This window comes from Cantharellus anzutake, assembly GCF_015039405.1.
Source record: "Cantharellus anzutake strain C23 chromosome Unknown EI90scaffold_38, whole genome shotgun sequence".
Lineage (NCBI taxonomy): Eukaryota > Fungi > Basidiomycota > Agaricomycetes > Cantharellales > Hydnaceae > Cantharellus > Cantharellus anzutake.
The window spans coordinates 341807-360587 of record NW_024066988.1 but is presented as its reverse complement, the minus strand read 5'-3'; the positions used below and the strand labels follow the sequence as shown (position 1 = coordinate 360587).

At 49.3% G+C, this 18781-nt stretch overlaps 6 protein-coding genes across 6 annotated transcripts; 4 read left to right on the top strand and 2 right to left on the bottom strand.

Annotated features, from left to right (window-relative positions):
* The first annotated feature begins 2331 nt into the window (after positions 1 to 2331).
* EI90DRAFT_1638180 (uncharacterized protein) lies at positions 2332 to 3551 on the top strand. Its single transcript, XM_039051987.1, has 3 exons — positions 2332 to 2656; positions 2716 to 3069; positions 3130 to 3551. The coding sequence occupies exons 2-3, from the start codon at positions 2722 to 2724 to the stop codon at positions 3388 to 3390; spliced, it is 609 nt and encodes a 202-aa protein (XP_038913839.1). The 5' UTR covers positions 2332 to 2656; positions 2716 to 2721; the 3' UTR covers positions 3391 to 3551.
* A 3451-nt stretch (positions 3552 to 7002) lies between these two features.
* EI90DRAFT_3066191 (uncharacterized protein) lies at positions 7003 to 8206 on the top strand. Its single transcript, XM_039060937.1, has 6 exons — positions 7003 to 7057; positions 7118 to 7446; positions 7512 to 7583; positions 7643 to 7794; positions 7868 to 8007; positions 8062 to 8206. The coding sequence occupies exons 2-6, from the start codon at positions 7275 to 7277 to the stop codon at positions 8123 to 8125; spliced, it is 600 nt and encodes a 199-aa protein (XP_038913838.1). The 5' UTR covers positions 7003 to 7057; positions 7118 to 7274; the 3' UTR covers positions 8126 to 8206.
* Positions 8207 to 11701: 3495 nt separating this feature from the next.
* On the bottom strand, positions 11702 to 12513 carry EI90DRAFT_3066184 (uncharacterized protein). The gene is made up of 2 exons (XM_039060936.1): positions 12238 to 12513; positions 11702 to 12178 (listed from the first exon to the last, which is right to left on the bottom strand). Exon 2 carries the CDS (start codon positions 12176 to 12178, stop codon positions 11717 to 11719), a length of 462 nt encoding a protein of 153 aa, XP_038913837.1. The 5' UTR covers positions 12238 to 12513; the 3' UTR covers positions 11702 to 11716.
* Positions 12159 to 14237, top strand: EI90DRAFT_3126543 (ubiquitin-related domain-containing protein; the record flags this gene model as incomplete). The annotated part of the gene is made up of 5 exons (XM_039063925.1): positions 12159 to 12178; positions 12238 to 12648; positions 13838 to 13897; positions 13950 to 14047; positions 14113 to 14237. 5 exons carry the CDS (start codon positions 12159 to 12161, stop codon positions 14235 to 14237), a joined length of 714 nt encoding a protein of 237 aa, XP_038913836.1.
* Positions 14238 to 15282: 1045 nt separating this feature from the next.
* Positions 15283 to 15993, bottom strand: EI90DRAFT_3126542 (uncharacterized protein; the record flags this gene model as incomplete). The annotated part of the gene is made up of 4 exons (XM_039063924.1): positions 15283 to 15363; positions 15423 to 15491; positions 15578 to 15604; positions 15676 to 15993. 4 exons carry the CDS (start codon positions 15991 to 15993, stop codon positions 15283 to 15285), a joined length of 495 nt encoding a protein of 164 aa, XP_038913835.1.
* A 397-nt stretch (positions 15994 to 16390) lies between these two features.
* EI90DRAFT_3290753 (uncharacterized protein) lies at positions 16391 to 18000 on the top strand. The gene is made up of 3 exons (XM_039067243.1): positions 16391 to 16921; positions 17006 to 17724; positions 17785 to 18000. Exons 1-2 carry the CDS (start codon positions 16715 to 16717, stop codon positions 17714 to 17716), a joined length of 918 nt encoding a protein of 305 aa, XP_038913834.1. The 5' UTR covers positions 16391 to 16714; the 3' UTR covers positions 17717 to 17724; positions 17785 to 18000.
* The last annotated feature ends 781 nt before the right edge of the window (positions 18001 to 18781 follow it).

Genomic DNA, 18781 nt, shown 5'->3' with positions numbered 1-18781 from the left:
TTTCGACTCTCTAGGATTTTCCTGGGAGTGAGAGAGTCGAGGACCACCCCCGAATCATCGGTTTGTCCGAAGCAAATTGCTCAAGCAGACCCCAACCAGGTTAAGATTACCAGGGAGATTCCAGGCAGACAAACTTTCCTCAGAGTTTTTCTACGAGGGAGTACTCTACGACACAATGCAGCATGCAGATTGAAGCACGATTGTGGGTAACGCCGCGGCCTCTTCTGCAGCAATGCTACTGCAGCAAAAAAAAAGCCCTAGCCTGAGAAGACGGACATGTCCCATAGGCGCCTAAAGCATATTTCGAAACGCCGCCCTAAAAAGAGACCCTCAAATCAATCTGGCACGGTGAATGTGGCTGCAAAGGTTGAGGTGATCCTGCCTAAACGTAAAAAAAGCAAAACAAACCGGAATAGACCCCCCGTTTTGCTTACATCAGCGAACGTGGTCGTTCCGGCAACACTCATCCGCTTTCATTGGCAATGGCAGCTTCATGAATCAACAACCCTGAGACGGGACTTTCTGAGTCTCCACACGTCTGGTGGGAAAATTCTCTTGTGCCTGTCGACCCAGTGATGGGCTTGGCTCTTGGCAACCTTGGCAAGTGGTCGTGATCAGCCCACTGCCCCAAGCACGACAGAGTCCAATTCAGAATCGGGTTAGAGTGGGCAGTGTTGCCAATTTCTACAACTTGTATCCTGATGAACATGACCACAACCATGCACGCAGGCGGCCAGGAGTTCCCTTCAATGGGGGTACAAAAAGCGGTTACGTTGGAAGAAAAGGCTATGCCCTGTTTCGGGTTCTGTGAGCCCTGTCACAGCCCTTCCGACTAGCCAGGACGGTGCGCTCACCAGTACCTACTGTTATTTTACGGGCGCTCCTTCTTCAGCTCGGGTGAGGAATAGCGTAAGTGGGGACTTCTCGCTTGTTCGGGTCGGCCACACATCCAAATTCTGCATCTCGCTCCTGCACTTATTTGTGGCACCGTAATTCTGGGAGAGCTTCTGACCGATTCCGCCAACCTAAGAGTTGGCAATCCCACCCGAGACCCATCTGTTGTTCAGCCTAAAGGGAAGAGAACGATTTCATCCTGCTTCTCATGCCCCGCGGTTGTTGCACTGAGTGATGATCTTTAGGTCATGGAAAGGACTTGATTGACCCTAAACTGTTTCCTAGTAGAACAGCCCAGCATTGCTCCATTCCGATGCAGTCCATGGCAACGTGGGACTCAGATCCCACATGCTCGAGCTCAAGCACAAGATTCATCGGATACACCTCAAGTCCTTCCGCGTCCCACTTTGTGGCAACGATTATCATCATTGACCATGGATTTCCTACGCAAGAGGCGCCAATGCTACTTGAGTACATATTTATCAAGGCCTCCTCGACCACAGTTCAAAGCGGGTCGAAATTCGCTAGCGCCCATTTACGCCGTTATTTAGATACCACGTTCTAGCCTCTAGTTGGCTGAAATCTATTGTCATTTATAACAGCCTTCCCGTCTCCAGCTTTTTTTTTTTTCATCTTCCCTCCCATTCCCCATGCTTCAAATGCCTCCCACAAGATATACAAAGACATAGATCTATGGTGATGCGTCGGAACCGGGTGAGGTTGCTATGGGCAATTGCTATGTTAAACAGTTCAAGGAAACGTCGAAGGAATTGTCGACAAGCGCGCAACAAGGCTAATAATATAATTTTCCAATGAAAGCGGATGTTATGTAAAACTGAGCAAGTCGTTGGATATCGTAGTACTCCATAACAATTAGAACAATTTTGGACAGCTTCCATAACACTAAGCAAAGCGTGGGAAAGACAAACAACAGCCAAGTGAGTTTCCAAACTTGTTCCTTACGTCCCCTGTGTGCATGCTCGACCTGGCGCCGCCACACCAGTATCAGTCACCGTAGCCCGCCGCAAGTTCGCACCAGTACTGGCATCGGAATGCTGCCTAAACAGCGGATGCCCGTTCATGTCTTTGATCAACCAGCTCACCAAGAACGACCTAGATATACTTATGATATATCCGCTGATGTAAGCAAAACGTCCTGGGGTTGATGCAGGATCATCTCTGCAGCCACATCCACCGTACCCATTTGATTTGGGGGGGGGGGTCTTTTTAGAGCGGCGCTTCGAAAGATGCTCCAAGGCGTTGGAATATACATATGTTCATCTTTCGCAATTTGGGGCTTCTTGCGAAACAAAGTTGCTGCAAGAGCTAGAACCAGTGCAAAGGGCGGCGGCGTTTTTCCATAAACTACCCTTCAAACTGCATGCTGCATCGACATGTCGTAGAGCTCTCCACCAACTATCGATCAGGAAATGTTAGTAGACCTGGTGACTTTAATAATCTGGTTGGGCTCTCTGCTTACCCCACTGATTTCGAACCATTCGTTGACTTGTGGCCAGTGGTTGTTTAACTCTCTCACTCCCAGGAAAGCCCTAAGTGTTCAAACGTGCTTTTGCTACATCTAGGGAATTACGCTGGTCCAAATTTCAAACTCAGTGAGCGAAAGAATCCCAAGCACAAAATGCATCTATAAGTGGTTAAAATGGGGATGCGTGTCTATTTTATTCACGTTGGACACCCATATTCTTTTAGGGCCGAGGGGAGGCATTCCTGAGATCGTCTATCATATTTTTCATCTCCGTCCGTGGGTTGAACCAGATAGGCGGTGGCGGTGGTCCATTCACACCAGAGAACTCTCTCCAGCATGCTATGCACACTCTCCCCACACCCACGTTCGAAATGCTCGGTGCACCGAAAAAGGAGCCGACAATAAGGCGTAAAATGGAAAGAGGACTAGGACCAGAGTCAACTACCTTATTTGCTCTAAGCTCCTCGGTGTTTTCTAAACACGCCACAATGTTCTCCAAGCGCATCGCATCATCTCCCTCTTGGTCGTGCCATTTGGCCTCTTCGCCTGTGCGAAGCCCATCGTCGTGGAAATTATTGCCACCATTAACGCCGCTGCTAATATCATCGTGGCACAGTCAAAGTTTTCCACCCCACGTCGTCAACAACACTATATCAGCTTGCATTTTTATCATTGCGAATATCATTGTGGTATGTATGTTTGCAAACTCGATACAAGTCATCACGCTGAGGATGATACAACTTTCACAGACAATCTGGGTAGGCATCCTTAGGTACCCTTCGCTCCTGGTTGTCCTCTTGATCGCCCAACTCGACCTTTGCATCGTCGCGTTCGTTAAGGACCTCCTCAAGATCATTTTCCCCCGCGATCCTGCGATCTTGGTGCAACATAACTTCTCTCCTCGTCTTCCCGTTTCCCCTGTGTGCCTGGGATTTCAAAGAATTGGCTGGCGATCTCTTGTTCTCGTTCCGGTCTGCGAACAAGTCTTCATGCGAAGCCCGTTTCTGTAAACAATGCAATGTCCTTGCACAATGCTATTTCTGGTTTGAGAGTCAATGCTTCTGTGGCTCAAGGGGTGATGCTGAGCCCTCATGAAGAAATGGTCATTATTGTAATACTTCAAATGTCTTGAAAGGAATAGAGGATCAAACATATTTCAATTTGAATGGGGACAGAGCGGAGACGGACTTGTCTAGTTCTCCCACGAATCGGTGCTTCCAATGCGGCTAGAATGTTCAAATCCAACCACTGAGGCCTCGTTTTTGCATGCAAGGCCAACCGCGTGCCCTGTCATTTGCAAATTTGACGGATGTTCGAACTCCGGCACGGTTTCACGGGACCAACTGAGGAAATTTTTTGAAAGATACGCGCTTACAAAGTTCACCCCATTGCGAACTGCCAGCAATGTTTAATCCAAAGCACTGATATCTGGCATCCAATGCTCCTCCCCCCCTCGAATACGTGGTCGGAATCACAGAGGGCCACAGGCTTGTGACATCATGTAATATTGAAATCTTATATTTGATTCGAAGAACGTTTCCCATGCATGCATCTGATCGACGAGCGATTTACCCAAACAAGGGTAGAAGATAAGGAAGGGCCTGGTGCGGCGAGAACCGAAAAGGACAGCAGGCACTATCCTCGTTACATAATAATTATTCTATAGGAGCTTCCAAGACTCGGAAAATAGACGGTGCAGCCCCACGACTAACTTTTCTGGGAATAACTCCTACAGGAAGCCCGACCGATGTGTTCTAGGTACTCCTTGGGCACAGTTTTACTACTATCGGGAAGTTACAAGGGAAGATGCAAGTTTGGGAATTATCGGCTTGAACACGCGCAAAGCCACAGGGCATCAAGATCATACAACCCCAGGCGAGTTACCCGAAAGGGATGAAAAAAGCGGCCGCAACAGGCGAATCGTCCCGCACTACGAGTGCCTTCATTGAGCAAAACTGGCACCCGAGAAGCTTAGCTAGACGTATATATGACAACGCAAAAGTTTGCCGATATGACCCGCACGTTCCGCTCAAATGGGTGCTCATTTTCAGGGGCATTTGGACCACGGCTTTCTAGCTATGGATAAATTACTTAATCCCACCCCTTGGCAAGGGAACACCACACAGGGGGATCGTCACAAGCTGGGCAGATAGAGAAAGGCCAACGTCTTCGGTGAATCCGAGGAACCAATGACCATGCCAAAGTGCCGTGGTGTGTGAGATGCGCAAAGTTCCGTGAGAGCCCCCACACACTCACCAGCGTCTTAACGTGCAATATGGAGGTGGGCGCCTAGCCGCTAGTAGTGTCAATAGGGTAGAACCAGTTGCGGAGACGCATATATATCGAATGCTTGCGGGTGGCTTGGAAGGTTTTAACTCATCGTTTGCCCGACGAGGAGTCCCCCAGAGCTGGGGACCTGATGAGGTGCGAGGCGGCTGTGATCCCCGAATCTGCTCCCGCACACCCTCGAAACTACAGAAACGACGTGTTCCTAATGCAAACTACCTAGATCTGATTTCGGGGGTGCGACCCATCTCCAAAGGAACGGCTGAGTACGTTTTGTGCAGATGCTAGCGACGTACAGCGAGCATACGGCGGTGGGTCAGCATTAACTTCATCGAAAAAAAGCAACCTTGCCATAGGAGGTAAACCACACAATTCTGTATCTGCGTAGGGGGGGACCTGTGGGGTCTGCTGACGGTCTTCAATAGGGCATCAGCAAATTCAGGGAAAATTTTGTAATGACCATTCTTTCTTGGCCCATGGTAGAACCACGCCTAGCCGCCTAGCGTGACATGGTGGTAGACGTTGCCTTGGACAGCGCAGGTTTGAAATAATTGTACGTCAGCCGGGCTGTCAATGTCTTGCACTGCGGCACGAGCATCATTCGTGGACTTAGAAAGAGTCGCCTACCGGAGATTGAGGCGGGAGAAGAGTACAAGATCAATTAGTGCTGTCAACTCAGTTGAGGAATTATAGATAGCGGCATAAATGGGCGCTAGTGCATTTCGACCCACTTTCCGCCATGGAGGGTGCGGGCATTGATAAATATCTACTCCGGAAGCATTGGCACCCCCCTTGCCTAGGAAATCCATGGGTCAATAATTGTTTGTAACAAAGTTGGAGGCACGCGGCGGAATGACTTACAGTGTATCCGGTGAATCTTGTGCACCAAGTCCGAACATGTGGGTCTGAGTTCCACATTTCCTTATACTTGGGGCAATGCTGAGTTACCATAAAACGATTTTAGTGGTTTCCATATCCTAAGGATCATCATCACCCAACGCAAAGACCCGCAAAAGCGTGTGCGAAACACGTGAAGAAGCAGGGGTGGAAATCGTTCTCTCACCCAAGGGTTTGACCAGCAGAGCGGTCTCGGGTGGGATAGCGAGTGCCAACTCTTAGGTCGGCGGAGTCGGTCAGAAGACTCTCCCAGAATTAAGGTGCCAAATCCGTACAGGGAGAGAGAAGCAGAATCTGGGTATATAACCGATCCGAACAAGTGAGAAGCTCCCCGCCTAAGTCTCCGCTATCTCATACCCGAGCTGGAGATGGACGGTCCATTAATGACAATAGGTACTTGTGAGCGTGCCCGAGCCATCCTGACTAACTGTACGGTTGTGGGAGGGGCCCACAGAACACGAAAGCACTTCATAAGTGTTTTTTCTAACGTACCGCTCCCCTTAGGCCCCACAGAACGGCTTGGGCAAACGCCTGCCTGAAGTCGATGGGTGGTGTTTTGCATAGTTGCCATCAGGATATACATAATCGCCGCGTTGAATTTGGACTATTTGACCATATTGATGCTGCAGGTGAGCTGAGAGTGCGGGAAGCGAGAGACGACCGATGAGCGCCCGGTGAATATGACAAGTAGGTGCTGTAGGTTGTAGAGATCAGCAACTTCACTAACCAATCCCCAATCCAACCCGATTCAAATTGGAATATATTGATTGCGAGTTAGGTTATGTTGTGTTTGTAGCGCTGATCACTACCACTTGCCAATGTCGCCAAGGCACAGAGATAAGTCCACCGTTAGGGTTGAATAGTACTAGTGGTCGACAAGTACAAGGCATTTTCCCACCAGACGTACGTCACATGATGTGACGATGTGAGCCCGTCTTGCGTTTAATGTCTTTTTTAAGCAGGATCACCTCAACCTTTGCGGCCCTATTCGGCGTGCCAGTTTGATTCTGGGGACTCTTCAGAGCGCGACAGATGCTTCGGGTGTCTATGGGACATGTTTATCTTCAAAATCTGGGCTTTTTTTTCTGCGTGACATTTACTGCAGAAATCAGAGGCGGCCTTTCCCCATAATCTGCAAGCTGCATCGTGTCGTAGAGCACTTCTGAACTATCAGGGGTTTGAGGAAAGTCACTCTACCTGGAATCTGCCTGGTGACCTCTAACCTGGTTGGGCTGTGCTTGAGCAAACTTCGGACAATCGCTGGACTCGTGGGGTTTCGACACTCTCACTCCAAGGACCGCCCTGGGAACTGAAAGACCCTTGAGCATCGCTTCTGCTGCATTTAACGAAATATGCTGATCTAAATTTCAAACTCATTGAGTGAACAATCGCGGCTAGATGGTTCGCAGGTTTATTTTACTCACATTGGACATCCATATTTTTTTCAATGCCAAGGGAGGCACCCCTGAGACCGTCCGCTTCACTTTCATTTCTGTTCGTGAGCCGAGCTGCCTGATCGGTAGACGTCCATTCATACCAGCGAACCTTCTCCAGCATACTATGTACACTCCCCTACGTTTGACATACTCGGTAGACCGAAAAGGAGCCGACAACAAGGTATAAAACAGAATGAGGACGTAGTACCACACTCTCCTCAGAGTCAAGTGCCTTCTTTACTCTAAGCTCTTCACCGCTCTCCAATAACGCCACAATGTTCTCCAAGCGCATCGTATCCCTCCTCCTCTTGGTTGTGTCCTTTGGCCTCTTTGCCTGTGCGAACCCCATTGACAAGCACGACGTCGTTGTGCGTGGTCTGGGCGATGTCACCAGCAACGAGGTCAATGGTCTGACTCGTCGCACCCATTTTCCGGAGAATCCTTGCAGTACGTCCCCCCCCCATCTTGACTCGGAAAATCTCAAGGAAATTCATTGTCACCATTTCTAAAAGATTGCGACCAGGATCTCAAGGATTGCCTTGATGCCCTCAACGTGGTGGTTGGCCCACTGATTCTTCAGCTAGGTAAGCATTCGTGTTGTCGTCAAAAGAACCATTCTACCAGGATGCTCACGCTAACGCAGATGGCACGAATGCTCCCGGACCTATCGTCGCGAAGATTATTGCCGCCATCAAGGCTTCCGCTGATCTCTGCGCCACAATCAAGATTCTTCCCAACTGCACCGTCACAGTCATCATCAAAGCTTGCATCGATATCATTGTCAATATTATTGTGGTACGTCCGTTTGCAAAAATTCGACACACACACATACAAGTCATCACGCTGAGCACGATACAACTTGGCACAGGGAATCTGCGTGGGGATCCTCAAGTACCCTACCATCCTGGTTCTCACCTTGATCCTCCAACTCGACGCTTGCATCACCGCGTGGGTTAAGGTCATCATCACCGTCGTTTGCCCCGCGATCTTGGACCCACTCGTGGCTGCGTAAGTATCCAATCTTGACGACTCCCCCAAACGAAGACTAACCCTCCTTAATAGTCTCAAGCTTCACCTCGACGTTATCGGGATCCTTGTTGCCCTTTTGGCTCTTCTTGGCCTTTAAATTTCAAGAGGGGTGGGGGGGTCCAAAAATGACGGCGATCTTGGTGCAACGTGACCTTCACCTTTCCTTTATGTGCCTGCGGAAGTTCCTGATGATGTTTCTGTTCTCCTTCTGGTCTGCGAACGGAGTCTTCACGTGAAGACTATTTCTGTAAACAACGATGTCCCTATCGATCTGGTGTCTTTGCACAAATTCAATTTCTAGTTTGAGAGTCTGTGCCACTGGAAGCTTCTATGGCTGAGCCCTCACCAGGAAGTGACAGACATGAAAGGAATAGAGGATCATGTCAATATATTTTAGTTTGAATCAGGACACCTTTGTTAGGGAGCGGGTAACAGGAATTGTCGATCCAGTTAATTCGACCGGCTCTTGCGGATCGCTGCTTTCAATTGCGGTCAAGATGTCCAGATTCAACCCGTTAACGACAACTATTTTCTGACGCCTATCATATCGTTTTCGCACGCAGGGCCATTCCTTTCTTTGCAAATTTGACGGACATTCGAATGCCGGTGCAATTTCTGCATGTGCGCATGCATGTTTCCCATGCATCTGAGTAATTGACCCTTCCAACCCCAGACAAGGGAAGAGGGAGGGTCCTGAACTGGAAAAATAAGCGGTACATACTTCCCAAGGTGAGTACAATCACCCTTCTGGAAAGAACTCCAAATTTCACGGCAGGAAGCCCGATCGAGATGTAGGTACAGTTCTACTTGTATGTAGGTCACAGATTTTCCGTAATTTTCCGAACCACTCGGAATTATCCGCTTGAACGCGGGCAGCTTCGAAGCCGCAAGGACATCAATATTGATCATACAGCCCAAGGTGAGTTACCCGAAAGGGTTAAAGTGCAGCCGTACAAGGAAATTTGTTCTGCACTACATACGGGTGCCTTTATTGGGCTAAATTGGCTTGGACGTACCTATGGTCACGCGCAAAACTTGTTTGTCAACAAATATGTATGTCCGCGGGGCCCACTAATCAAATGGGTTACGCCGTCAGAAACAGGAAAGATAGGAACAAGTGCCAATGTAGCGCAGGAGCAACGTCTCTCAGGCTGGGAGAATATTCGGAATGCATAGGTTACTTTTGCACATACGTGGCTGCATTAGCACATTATGAAAGAAATTTAGATTTCATGAGATTTTCTGTCCGACCAGAGGGAGAGGCCAATGGAAGAATCGCTAGGAGAATCACCCCCCACGTGTACGTACCATCGATCATCAGAGTCAATTGTGATCAGTTCACGACCGGCGTAAGCCCTAGGTGTCAAAGTGCTGCACAAAGTTTGGAGCCCCTACACTCTTACCAGCCATCCTAATGTGCAATATGAGTTTTGGGGTTGGCTCCTAGCTTCCTTGATCAGGCACTTGAGCAACAGGGAACCGAATGATAATACTTGCGTGGTTATCCTGTGCAATAAGGGGCGTAGAAGAAAACTGATCGCGGAGTGTATGTACATACTGAATATAACACTTGCGGGTGGCTTGAAAGAGTTTTAATCCATAACCGACGCAGAGCTCAGTTGCTAGACCATAAGGAGTACAACCATGCATGCATGGACTTGCAATCACAAGTTTCCTATAAGGGAGTTCTGTAGTCACTTGATATCCATGTCAAATGGATCTATCACGCCAGGAAACCGAATAGAACAGGTATCATCTGTAAATCAAGTTTCCCCATGTCGCAGTGGGAGGAAAGACACGAGTGTTGGGTCCACACTCAGTCTACATGGGGTTACTGCCGGTGTCATTTTACTCCAAGAGGATTGGTGCCATGAATATTAACGAAGTACATGCAGGGTTGCAGGTCACTTTCCCACTGGAATATTGTTGGGCACCCAAAAGTGACCCCAGAATAAGTGCAAGGTTACAGAGCCCCCATCGGTTACTGTACCGGCGTTTTTTTCCTTCTATTATTAGTTTTTATGTCGGCCTACGGTAGCCGATGTTTGGTGTGTAGGTGGAGATAATGCGAAGAGGGAAGGGAGGGAGGGAAAGCGGAGGTCAGGGAGGGACGTGGTCCAGGTAATTAGCGCCATTCTGAAAATGAGGACCATGATAACAAAGAAAGCTTAGCCGCGCCCGAGCTGACATGGGAACCCCAAGTATGGCGTGGACCACCGAGCACATATAATCGAAAATCCAACACCCTGAGAAAGCTGACGAGGGAGATTCTAGTGCCAGTAATCCAAATCGACTCAAGGCAGAAAGAGAGCTCCGGTTCCACGACAACTCCCTCGCGAGAAACTGGGCTTGTAACCGAACCATCGCGGAATAGCCAGCACCAGTATCCTAGTTTAGGGAAGTCGGAGCACCTTTACGCAGTCATAGAGGCTAGCAGAGTTCTCCTAAAGTAGCTTTTCTCGTCGTTCTGCGTCTTTCAGGGTTGGGCGAACGGGTGGGTGGTTTTTGAAGTCCGGATCCGTGCCTTTTGGCACATGCTAGATTATCGTGAAGTCAAACATGGTCAGGAGGGGTATTTATGGAGAGGAGGTGGTTGTAAAGAATTGGTGTAAGTAGAAGACAGTATGGGCTACATGTGGTGTAAAAATGGGCAAGAAAAAAAAAAGAGACAGTCATGCGGGGTTGGACTCGTGGTGACAGCCGGCGTTGGTGCGAGGGAATGATGTGGGATGCCGCGTTCGAAGCTTGTGCGTGTCTAAACCGGTGCCCATGCTGGGTGAGAGGTCTTGAGTCCTTGACTCCAGGTTGGGTGTGGAGGCTGAGTTGGGGTATGTTCGGAGTCAATGCAAGTTCTGCCAGCAGGCGAAATTACGTAGGGTTGAGAAACCCATTATCATCACCGGGGAAGAGGAGCGAAGAGTAATGAAAATCATGAATGAAGGGGACTTGAGAGGGGGTATGCCAGCCACTGGGGCTCGGGGGCGCCAATATTGGGCGGAGGCGGGTTGGTATAATGCAGGTAGGCTGCGAGAGTGGCGCGATTTTGCCCGAGGTGGTATCCGAGTACCGGTTGGCGGCCCTGGTGAATAGGTACCATCATAAAGGGCTCCCACGTCGTGTAGTGGGCGGGGGTCACGTCTTGATGGACAGACTAATGAATAAAAAGATAGCAAAGGGCGTTAAAGGGGCATTGAAGGGTTCCAGTGGCCTAGTTTGCAGAATACAATGTAGAGCCAGCGTACGGCATCAAATTCACATGCGGTGGAAGGGCGGTAGATATAAGGGAGAGTGGGGCAAGAGAAATGAAGACTCGAGACGACCGCGGGACTTGGACCTGCAGTCCTTCCAGCCAGCCGACTTAAGGGGCCACCATGGGTGTCGCCACTGATACACCGCGTCAGCCTCCCTACAGACGTCAAAGACCTAATAGGGGCAACCGCGTGAAGACTTAGGTCCAAGCCAGGCCTTCAATGCACTAGCGAACTTGGCAGCCTCGACTCGCATTCATCGTCGAGGTTTAACGACGAGCCTCCCCTTGACATATGCGTCGATCTCCAAGTACGTGTCGGCTGAGCGCCTAGGTTCATCTATGCATCAGTCACTGCTCTTATATCTCATGCCAATAATCTCATACATAATAGAGCAGCGCATCGTGCAGGCGCATTGAGTTCGTCGGGGAAACCCGCTCCTACGTTGTCACGATCGTGACTCGTGAGGTCTCAATTGCGCTGACGGAAGTCCGGTTGCACGCACTTTGATTTCCGTTCCAGTCGCTGCAATGTGGTGATAACGTTGCATTTGCTTCTCCCAGCCAATCACAACGCTCCAACACACTAGTCGCCGTTACTGTGACCACATTTATGATCTGCCCAACGTTGCTGATCGAATGTGCAGCGCTGTGCTTGGAAGTCAGCCGGGCGCAATGCAGTACGGCAACAGTACACGGAAAACCTTTACATTCGGAGCAGTCCCTGTACACTTTTGCCCATGATCGGCCTTTATAAAGGTGCGCTAGGCCGTTTGAAATTGTATCACCCCCTTTCCACCAGGCTCTGCATAGACGAGTCAGCGTAACTGGAAAGGAATTTGACGGTGCCGGAGCATTATTTGGCACCAATAGCTTCGCGATTATGCAAATTTTCATTGGCATGTATGTGCAACACATCACACCAAATGACTTTAAGCGCTCATCGAAATTGATCATTCTAGGTTAGGGGGAAAGACGACGATGCTGGACGTAACGCCCTCTAGCACAGTTAATCATACAAGGGCGAAGATCGAAGCCCGCACCTTTATCCCGACAGACCTACAGCGTCTCACATTCATGGGGAAACAATTGAAGGGCAGTTGTACGCTGTCTGAATACGGGATCGGGGACAACTCCAGGCTTTATCTCAGCCTCCGTCTTCGTGGTGGTATGCAGATCTTCGTGAAGACCATCACTGGAAGAACGATAACATTGGAGGTGGAATCGTCAGACACGGTGGGACAAGTGAAGAGGAAATTCTGGCAGAAGGAGGGCATTCATCCAGATGTTCAATGTTTGTTCTTTGAGGGAAAGGTTTTGGAAGATGAATTCACGCTTTCACAGTATCATGTGCGAAACGAATCTATGCTTCAGTACGTGCTTCGTATCAGTGGCGATTGTTCTTGCAGCGGCGGGGGCTCATCGTACTAGCGTCGGTGACTCGGAGCCCATATAATGTCATGCGATGTATTGCGTGTTGTGTATTTCTGCCTCGGCCGCGCATATTTCTTCCCTATTGTCGGAAACCCCAGCAGAGACTGTATTGCGCCGAAGCAAACCACCTGGGAATTGGGGCTGGCATGCGCCGCAAGGCGTCGCAGTGGCCTGAGGGACGAAAGGGATCTACGCTCCGAACGGGCTGGGATGCATGCGGACTCATACCTGGCTTTGCTCGAAAATCCCATGTGCTCGTTGGCAACTCAGTCCTGTCCTGGCTCATAAAGGGAGGTCTTCTGAAATGTATTCAGTGTAATGCGATGCGCTATTTCGAAACAACCCGTACACACGCCCTCGAAAATGCGAAAGGGCATGTTGGGATGAGCGGTGTGCCGGCGCGAAGATTTCCTGCCACGTGCAGCCGGTCACACGTCGAGCGCCAGTCAGCGACAGAACAGGAAACACTTCTAAAATGGCGACGTTGGTCGAATGGCGACGTTGGTCGGCGCACACAGTACGTGTTCGTGAAGCTTCGAGGACTCGCAATCCCTAATGAGGCTGGTTCCTTTCTGGTCGGTATTTGGCTCAAAGGGGTGCTGGCGCAATTTAAACGTGCAAGCCTGCAGCTGCTGGTGGACTTGGCTCATATCCGAGATCGGTGGGATGCCGCATATTATGTGTCAGCAATCATCTATTTCCGAGAGACGTTGAGCACACCACACAAGCGAGTAATCGGAGTTTGAAAGTCCTTATCTCCGTTGTTTCAATCAAAATTTGCGGGGTCAAGTCACTGCTGCCAATTTAAATGAATCAACTCATTGGCAACGATTCAGTTTTGATGACCCATTGAATTGTTGAATGTGGGGTAACTTCCCTATAAGAGGGCAAAGGCCCAATGCGCCCTCTCCCCATTTCAGTTCTCCCCGTTTTTTGTTTCCTTTCAACTCTGCTTTGGTAGCCAAAGTCGGTCTCCCGTGACACACTCTCTAGCTCACCCTTTCCATCGATTGCCTGTTCACCATGTCGTTTGTTGCTCGGTGCGTGCCTCCTTATCGATGCCGCTGAGACGTGGCAACCCTGTCGACGTGTTCACTCACGATCCATCGCTCCAAAACTCCCTTATAGTAACCCTGCACTTGCGCCTCTCTTTGTAGCGGTTGGCGCTGGCATTGCTGGAGCCACATGGTGCGTTGACATACCATTACGTCTCACGAATCGATCTTGAAGATAGGAATAGGTTCGGCTCTCACTACCTCCGTAACAACCCAGATATCATCGTCGATAAGCGAAACACGCCTCAGCCATGGTTGAACGTCCGCCAGGACCAGCAAACGAGTACGTATCAGGCTTCCTTGCTCATCGGATCTCAAGACTGATATTCTCCGCGATGTCCCTCGTAGAGCTTTATACTCCTAGTGAGAATGGTTCTTTCTGGGCCTCGCGGCAGGGAATGGCTCAGCCTTCCGAAGTCTACTCTGCAAAGGAGAAGGTCAAGGAAATCAAAGCTCGCGCTGCTCAGCATTAATCGAACTGTATCTTGTCGACCCATGTGTATGCTTCAAGTTGTAATATATTCACAGCTCTCTCATCTTTGACTAATATGTGGGATGCTCGTCGATGGCCACCAACTCGTTTTGTTATCATTGCTTACCTTCCCCAGGCTGAGCTACAACGAAGTTGTGCATTATTGTTCTCTGTGTGACTCTCAACCAAATGGAAGACCAAGATAAAGCGCGTACAAGTGTACGCACTATTTCTTATGTTGTTGATTCTGCCCTCATTCTTATGTATTTACGCTGGGGTCCCCCTCCTCGCAGCTCGCCGCTTGCGGCATAGATAAATAGCAACAGCCGTTCTTTCCCCTTACTTCTAATTCGCTATGCTTGTCCCTGGAGCTGAACATCCAGAGGTTCGTTTGTTGCTCATCCATGGAGGAGCTTTCAAGGATTACAAGTGTTTGAGGGAGTCTCTAATTTGCGACCAAGTGGCCTTTCGGTCCGATCAGAGTTGGCCACACGAGTAATGATCTCTGAGCTCGAATGGTCAATTGAAGGAAGTGCCGGAGAAGTGGATCGATTCTGATTGTGTATCTTCTTCCCGCAGAAAACTACATCGCATGATGCAACTACAGCGTTGAGTTTCTAGAATCTTACCCCTCTGGTTCATCTGCGACGTACTGTACATCTACTGATGCACCCTGCATGTCAACGACACGGTCCCTCTCAGTCGCAGCTCAGGTGGGACCCGAGCAAAACAACAAACGCCTTGAAGATCTCCGCGACTTGGGTTCCTTTTCCAGGCATTGTACTACGTCGTTCAACGCTTCCGCAGAGAGCCCTTTCGAACATCGTCGCATCGCCGTTTGTCGTGGTAGAAGAAACCCACGATAAGAACTATCTTTCCACTACAGAGTGCGAACCACGAACCCTTTCCCTCCGGGAAAAGTCGTGCCGGTTTGGTGCGGAGAACGGTAGTGATTGTATGACAATGTATTACATGATCAGTCCATCCTGGTGTTCTACATACTGTATATAACCCACAGAATTGATTGAGTATCCGTATATGAACTCTCACTCGCCGTAATATAGCATGGTCTCTTCGATGTACAGAGCTTCGCTGAGGGCATCCTGGTGATGCGTTAGCAAAGCAAGCTAGATATCGAAAAAAAGTCAGCCCAAAAATCCCTGCAGAATTGGGCAGTAACATTTACACGTTCGCTTAAAATAGCTCGTTCCTGTGAGTTCTGAATTTGGCCGAACAGATCGGGGTATTGAATAGTCTGAAATTCGAAGTCGTCGCGCGCGCGCGCGGGGGGAGAGATCAGGAAGTGAATGAAATTGAGAACGTCGATATGGGCTAGCCTACCTCTTTCGAAAATTCCAACTCTCTCATCTGAGAAAGCAAACAAAGCTTTTCCGTTCAGGTCATCCACATGTCTGAGACAAAGTGAAGTGCTCACGTACCCTCTTTAAAACAACCTGAACCTCGTCCCGTGTCGCAGATAATAACTGCCGATACCACTCTACCGAGCTTTGTGTACCTGATGTATTGTTTGAAGGGGGACCGATCCCCATGGCTACGGGGATCGGTGGAGGTGGAGTATAGATGGCATCATCAACGACCATCTGAGTGCTCAGGGATCTGGGTTGGATGGCGTCACTTGCGAGAAGTTCGTCTGTGGAAATAGATAGACATTCGAGCAGAGAACAGATGTCGTCATAGCCCATGTTCATTGCTCCCGAGGGTTTCGGTGCATTCTTGGTGTTAGCTTTGCACCACATTGAAGGGAGACTACAATGGAGTTTGAGTGCTGAGGAAAGGGGTTTGTTAAGAGTTCAAAAAAGGATCTAGGGGCCTCCTTGATGTTCTTATTAACTAGTGTCTGGGCTAGCCTCCATGCGCAGGTAGCGAGGCTGCTTCACCGGATGCAGAGCTCATTCCTCGGTTAGCGCCAGGTATATTCCTCGTGCACCTGAAAGCAATTTCCGAGGTCGGACCAGGAGAAACGTGGTAGATAACGCATTAAAGGCCAGCCCTACAGGTTGGAGCGCCTTCTCGATGGTTGATTCTCCTGGAGCCGAAACTCCGGAAAGTCATTATATAACAACATAGGTAATTCGGACAACTCCGCTACATGGTCGCAACCATAATTTTAAATTTCAAATTTACATGTTGAACAGCCACGACTTTATTATTATGACTGTTTTTATGCATACAACCAGCCATAGTACAACCAAAACTGTTGTCCGTGGATGAGCATTCGGAGACGGATCTGCTGCACATTAGTGGCATCATTTGGTCTGATCACTACCGACGCCACTCCGAGCCCCGTCAACATCCTAATACTTTTATATAAACCCCGACTTTCTTAACCCAGACCCCTATTATTCATCGCTCAGCAGCTCCTGACTCACCACCTTCAAACAATACCTACACTCGCGTCCCCCCTTGGGAATTTCAGGCCTTGAAAGCATCCTGTGCACCTTAAGATTTTTTTTTATCATGTCAAATGTGCACCATGGAGATGCGTCCTTCTTCCGGCCGGACAAGTATCCAGGCGCCCATTACGTCGTAACGTCAAGTAGAGCGATTGACAGGAGAACAGGGAAGATGATTTCCGAGACACATGCGCCGATTCACATTTCTCCTGTCATAGATGCTTCTGGGAATGTCGTGTCCCACACTGTACAATCGAGTGATCCTCACGAGGTATGTACGTTGGAGACGTGTCGTGTTGCCATTTTTTTAAAATTTAATTTTCACCCTCTTTGAACTACTGGCATGAACCACTAGGATCCCGAGCGTCTCGCATTCTTCAGACACGTCGTAAACTCCCCTTCAAGCAGTAGAAGGGTCACCTTTGAAGCACCGAAGAGAACATCCCCTTCTTCGCCCCCGTCACGGCCTTCGCGCTCCAAGACTACATCTTCCTCTCCCTCCAAGTTCCGCAAGTTCACAAGATGGATAGCTCGCGTACGGCGAAGGCGGGAAGAAGAAAAAGCTATTGAACTTAGACGTAAAGAGGACAAGCGCAGGCAAGATCACATCGAGCGGATAGGATGTATGACTGCTATAGCGGCGTACCTGGCGAGGGGCAGAAAAAAGAAATCGAAGAGAACAGATAGGGCGAGGGGTAAAGGCTTCTTCCATATCATCCTTGGATCCAAGTCTTCCCCCCGTCGCCGATTCTTCCGCAGAAAAAGGCAAAGAGAGGACAGAACCTCCGTTCGGGTCATCCTTGACCCCAAGTCTTCTCCCCGTCGCCGGTTCTTCCGCAGAAACAGAATTGAGAGGCAAAGAGAGGACATAACCCCCGTTCGGGTCACCCTTGAAACCAAGTCATCCCCCGGCACCGGTTCTTTGGCAGAAAACAGACCGAGGAGAGGACAAACCGAAGAACGGATAGAAGCCTCGTCCAGGGCATCCTTGGGTTCAAGTCTTTTCCCCGGTACCGGTTTCGCGCACGGCGGACCAAGTCGTGATGGATATGTCTTCATGATTTAGAGGAACAGGTAAGCATCATGTTCATCCCTCAGCATGCGTAAATCCCTGATGATCATGCCGTAATTCAGTGCCATCTTGAATACGTGCAAGTAACGGCAGTACTGGCTGTGGGTTTTCGTGATGACTGTGCAACTTCCGTAGTCCAGTACATTCATGATCAAGTGTCCAAAGGGCGCTACGTGAAAGCTTCCTCTAGCTGCTATATCGGAAGCCACGCGTGGTATCCAATCCCTAATGAATGTAATTAGTCGAGACAGAAAGTACTAAACTATGGATATCAAGCTCAAAAAACCGGGCCTGGGATCATTGATGCCATGTGCCGTGCCACAGCCTCATGTGCTGACACTCAATTTCTCCATCAGGGTATCACTGCCCTATCAAGCACAGGACCAAGCTTAACTTCATACTTGGGGCCTAGCTGCCTAGCTAGCCATTGATCTGCGCAAAAGGGGCCTGAGTCTTCGTGATCGATCCGCTTGTTCAGAGTATCCAAAACCGTTGTGCCAAAGCTGAACACCAAGGAACGATGTGTGTAGTGGCGCCCAACATTTAGCTCTCAAGTTCTGTAGTCAGATGTGACAACAGGATGAACAGAACCGCGCAAGACATCATCAAGAGGGGAGCAAGTATAAGCGCAGGGATACTAGCTCTTCTGCCAGTGACATGTAATTTACCGCTTCAAGGCAGCCTGGGACAGCACCAACGCGCTTCCGAACTACAGAAGTGCATGAGAGAGCTGTCGAGTATCACTGCCTGTCTGTGTCTTCGAGTATAGTACCATGAGGAGTCGTACAGGGCAACATACGCAAATCAATTCAATTCTTGACTCTGAAATGAAGCTTGGTGCCCTAGCTATGTAGTTATTGCTCTGGAGCGTGAAGCACTGCATATGTCAGCGCCTTCAAATTGACGTAGGGAATTGGAAGAGTTCAAAGATCCTGCGTGTGCTTTCGGGTATACCATGCCGAGTCCATCACGCAGGCATGTGTGAGTAGGCGTTTCTGCAACCCACATGCACATGGCACTGCAGTAAATCAATTCGTCTTAGCACTAACTGCGTAACTA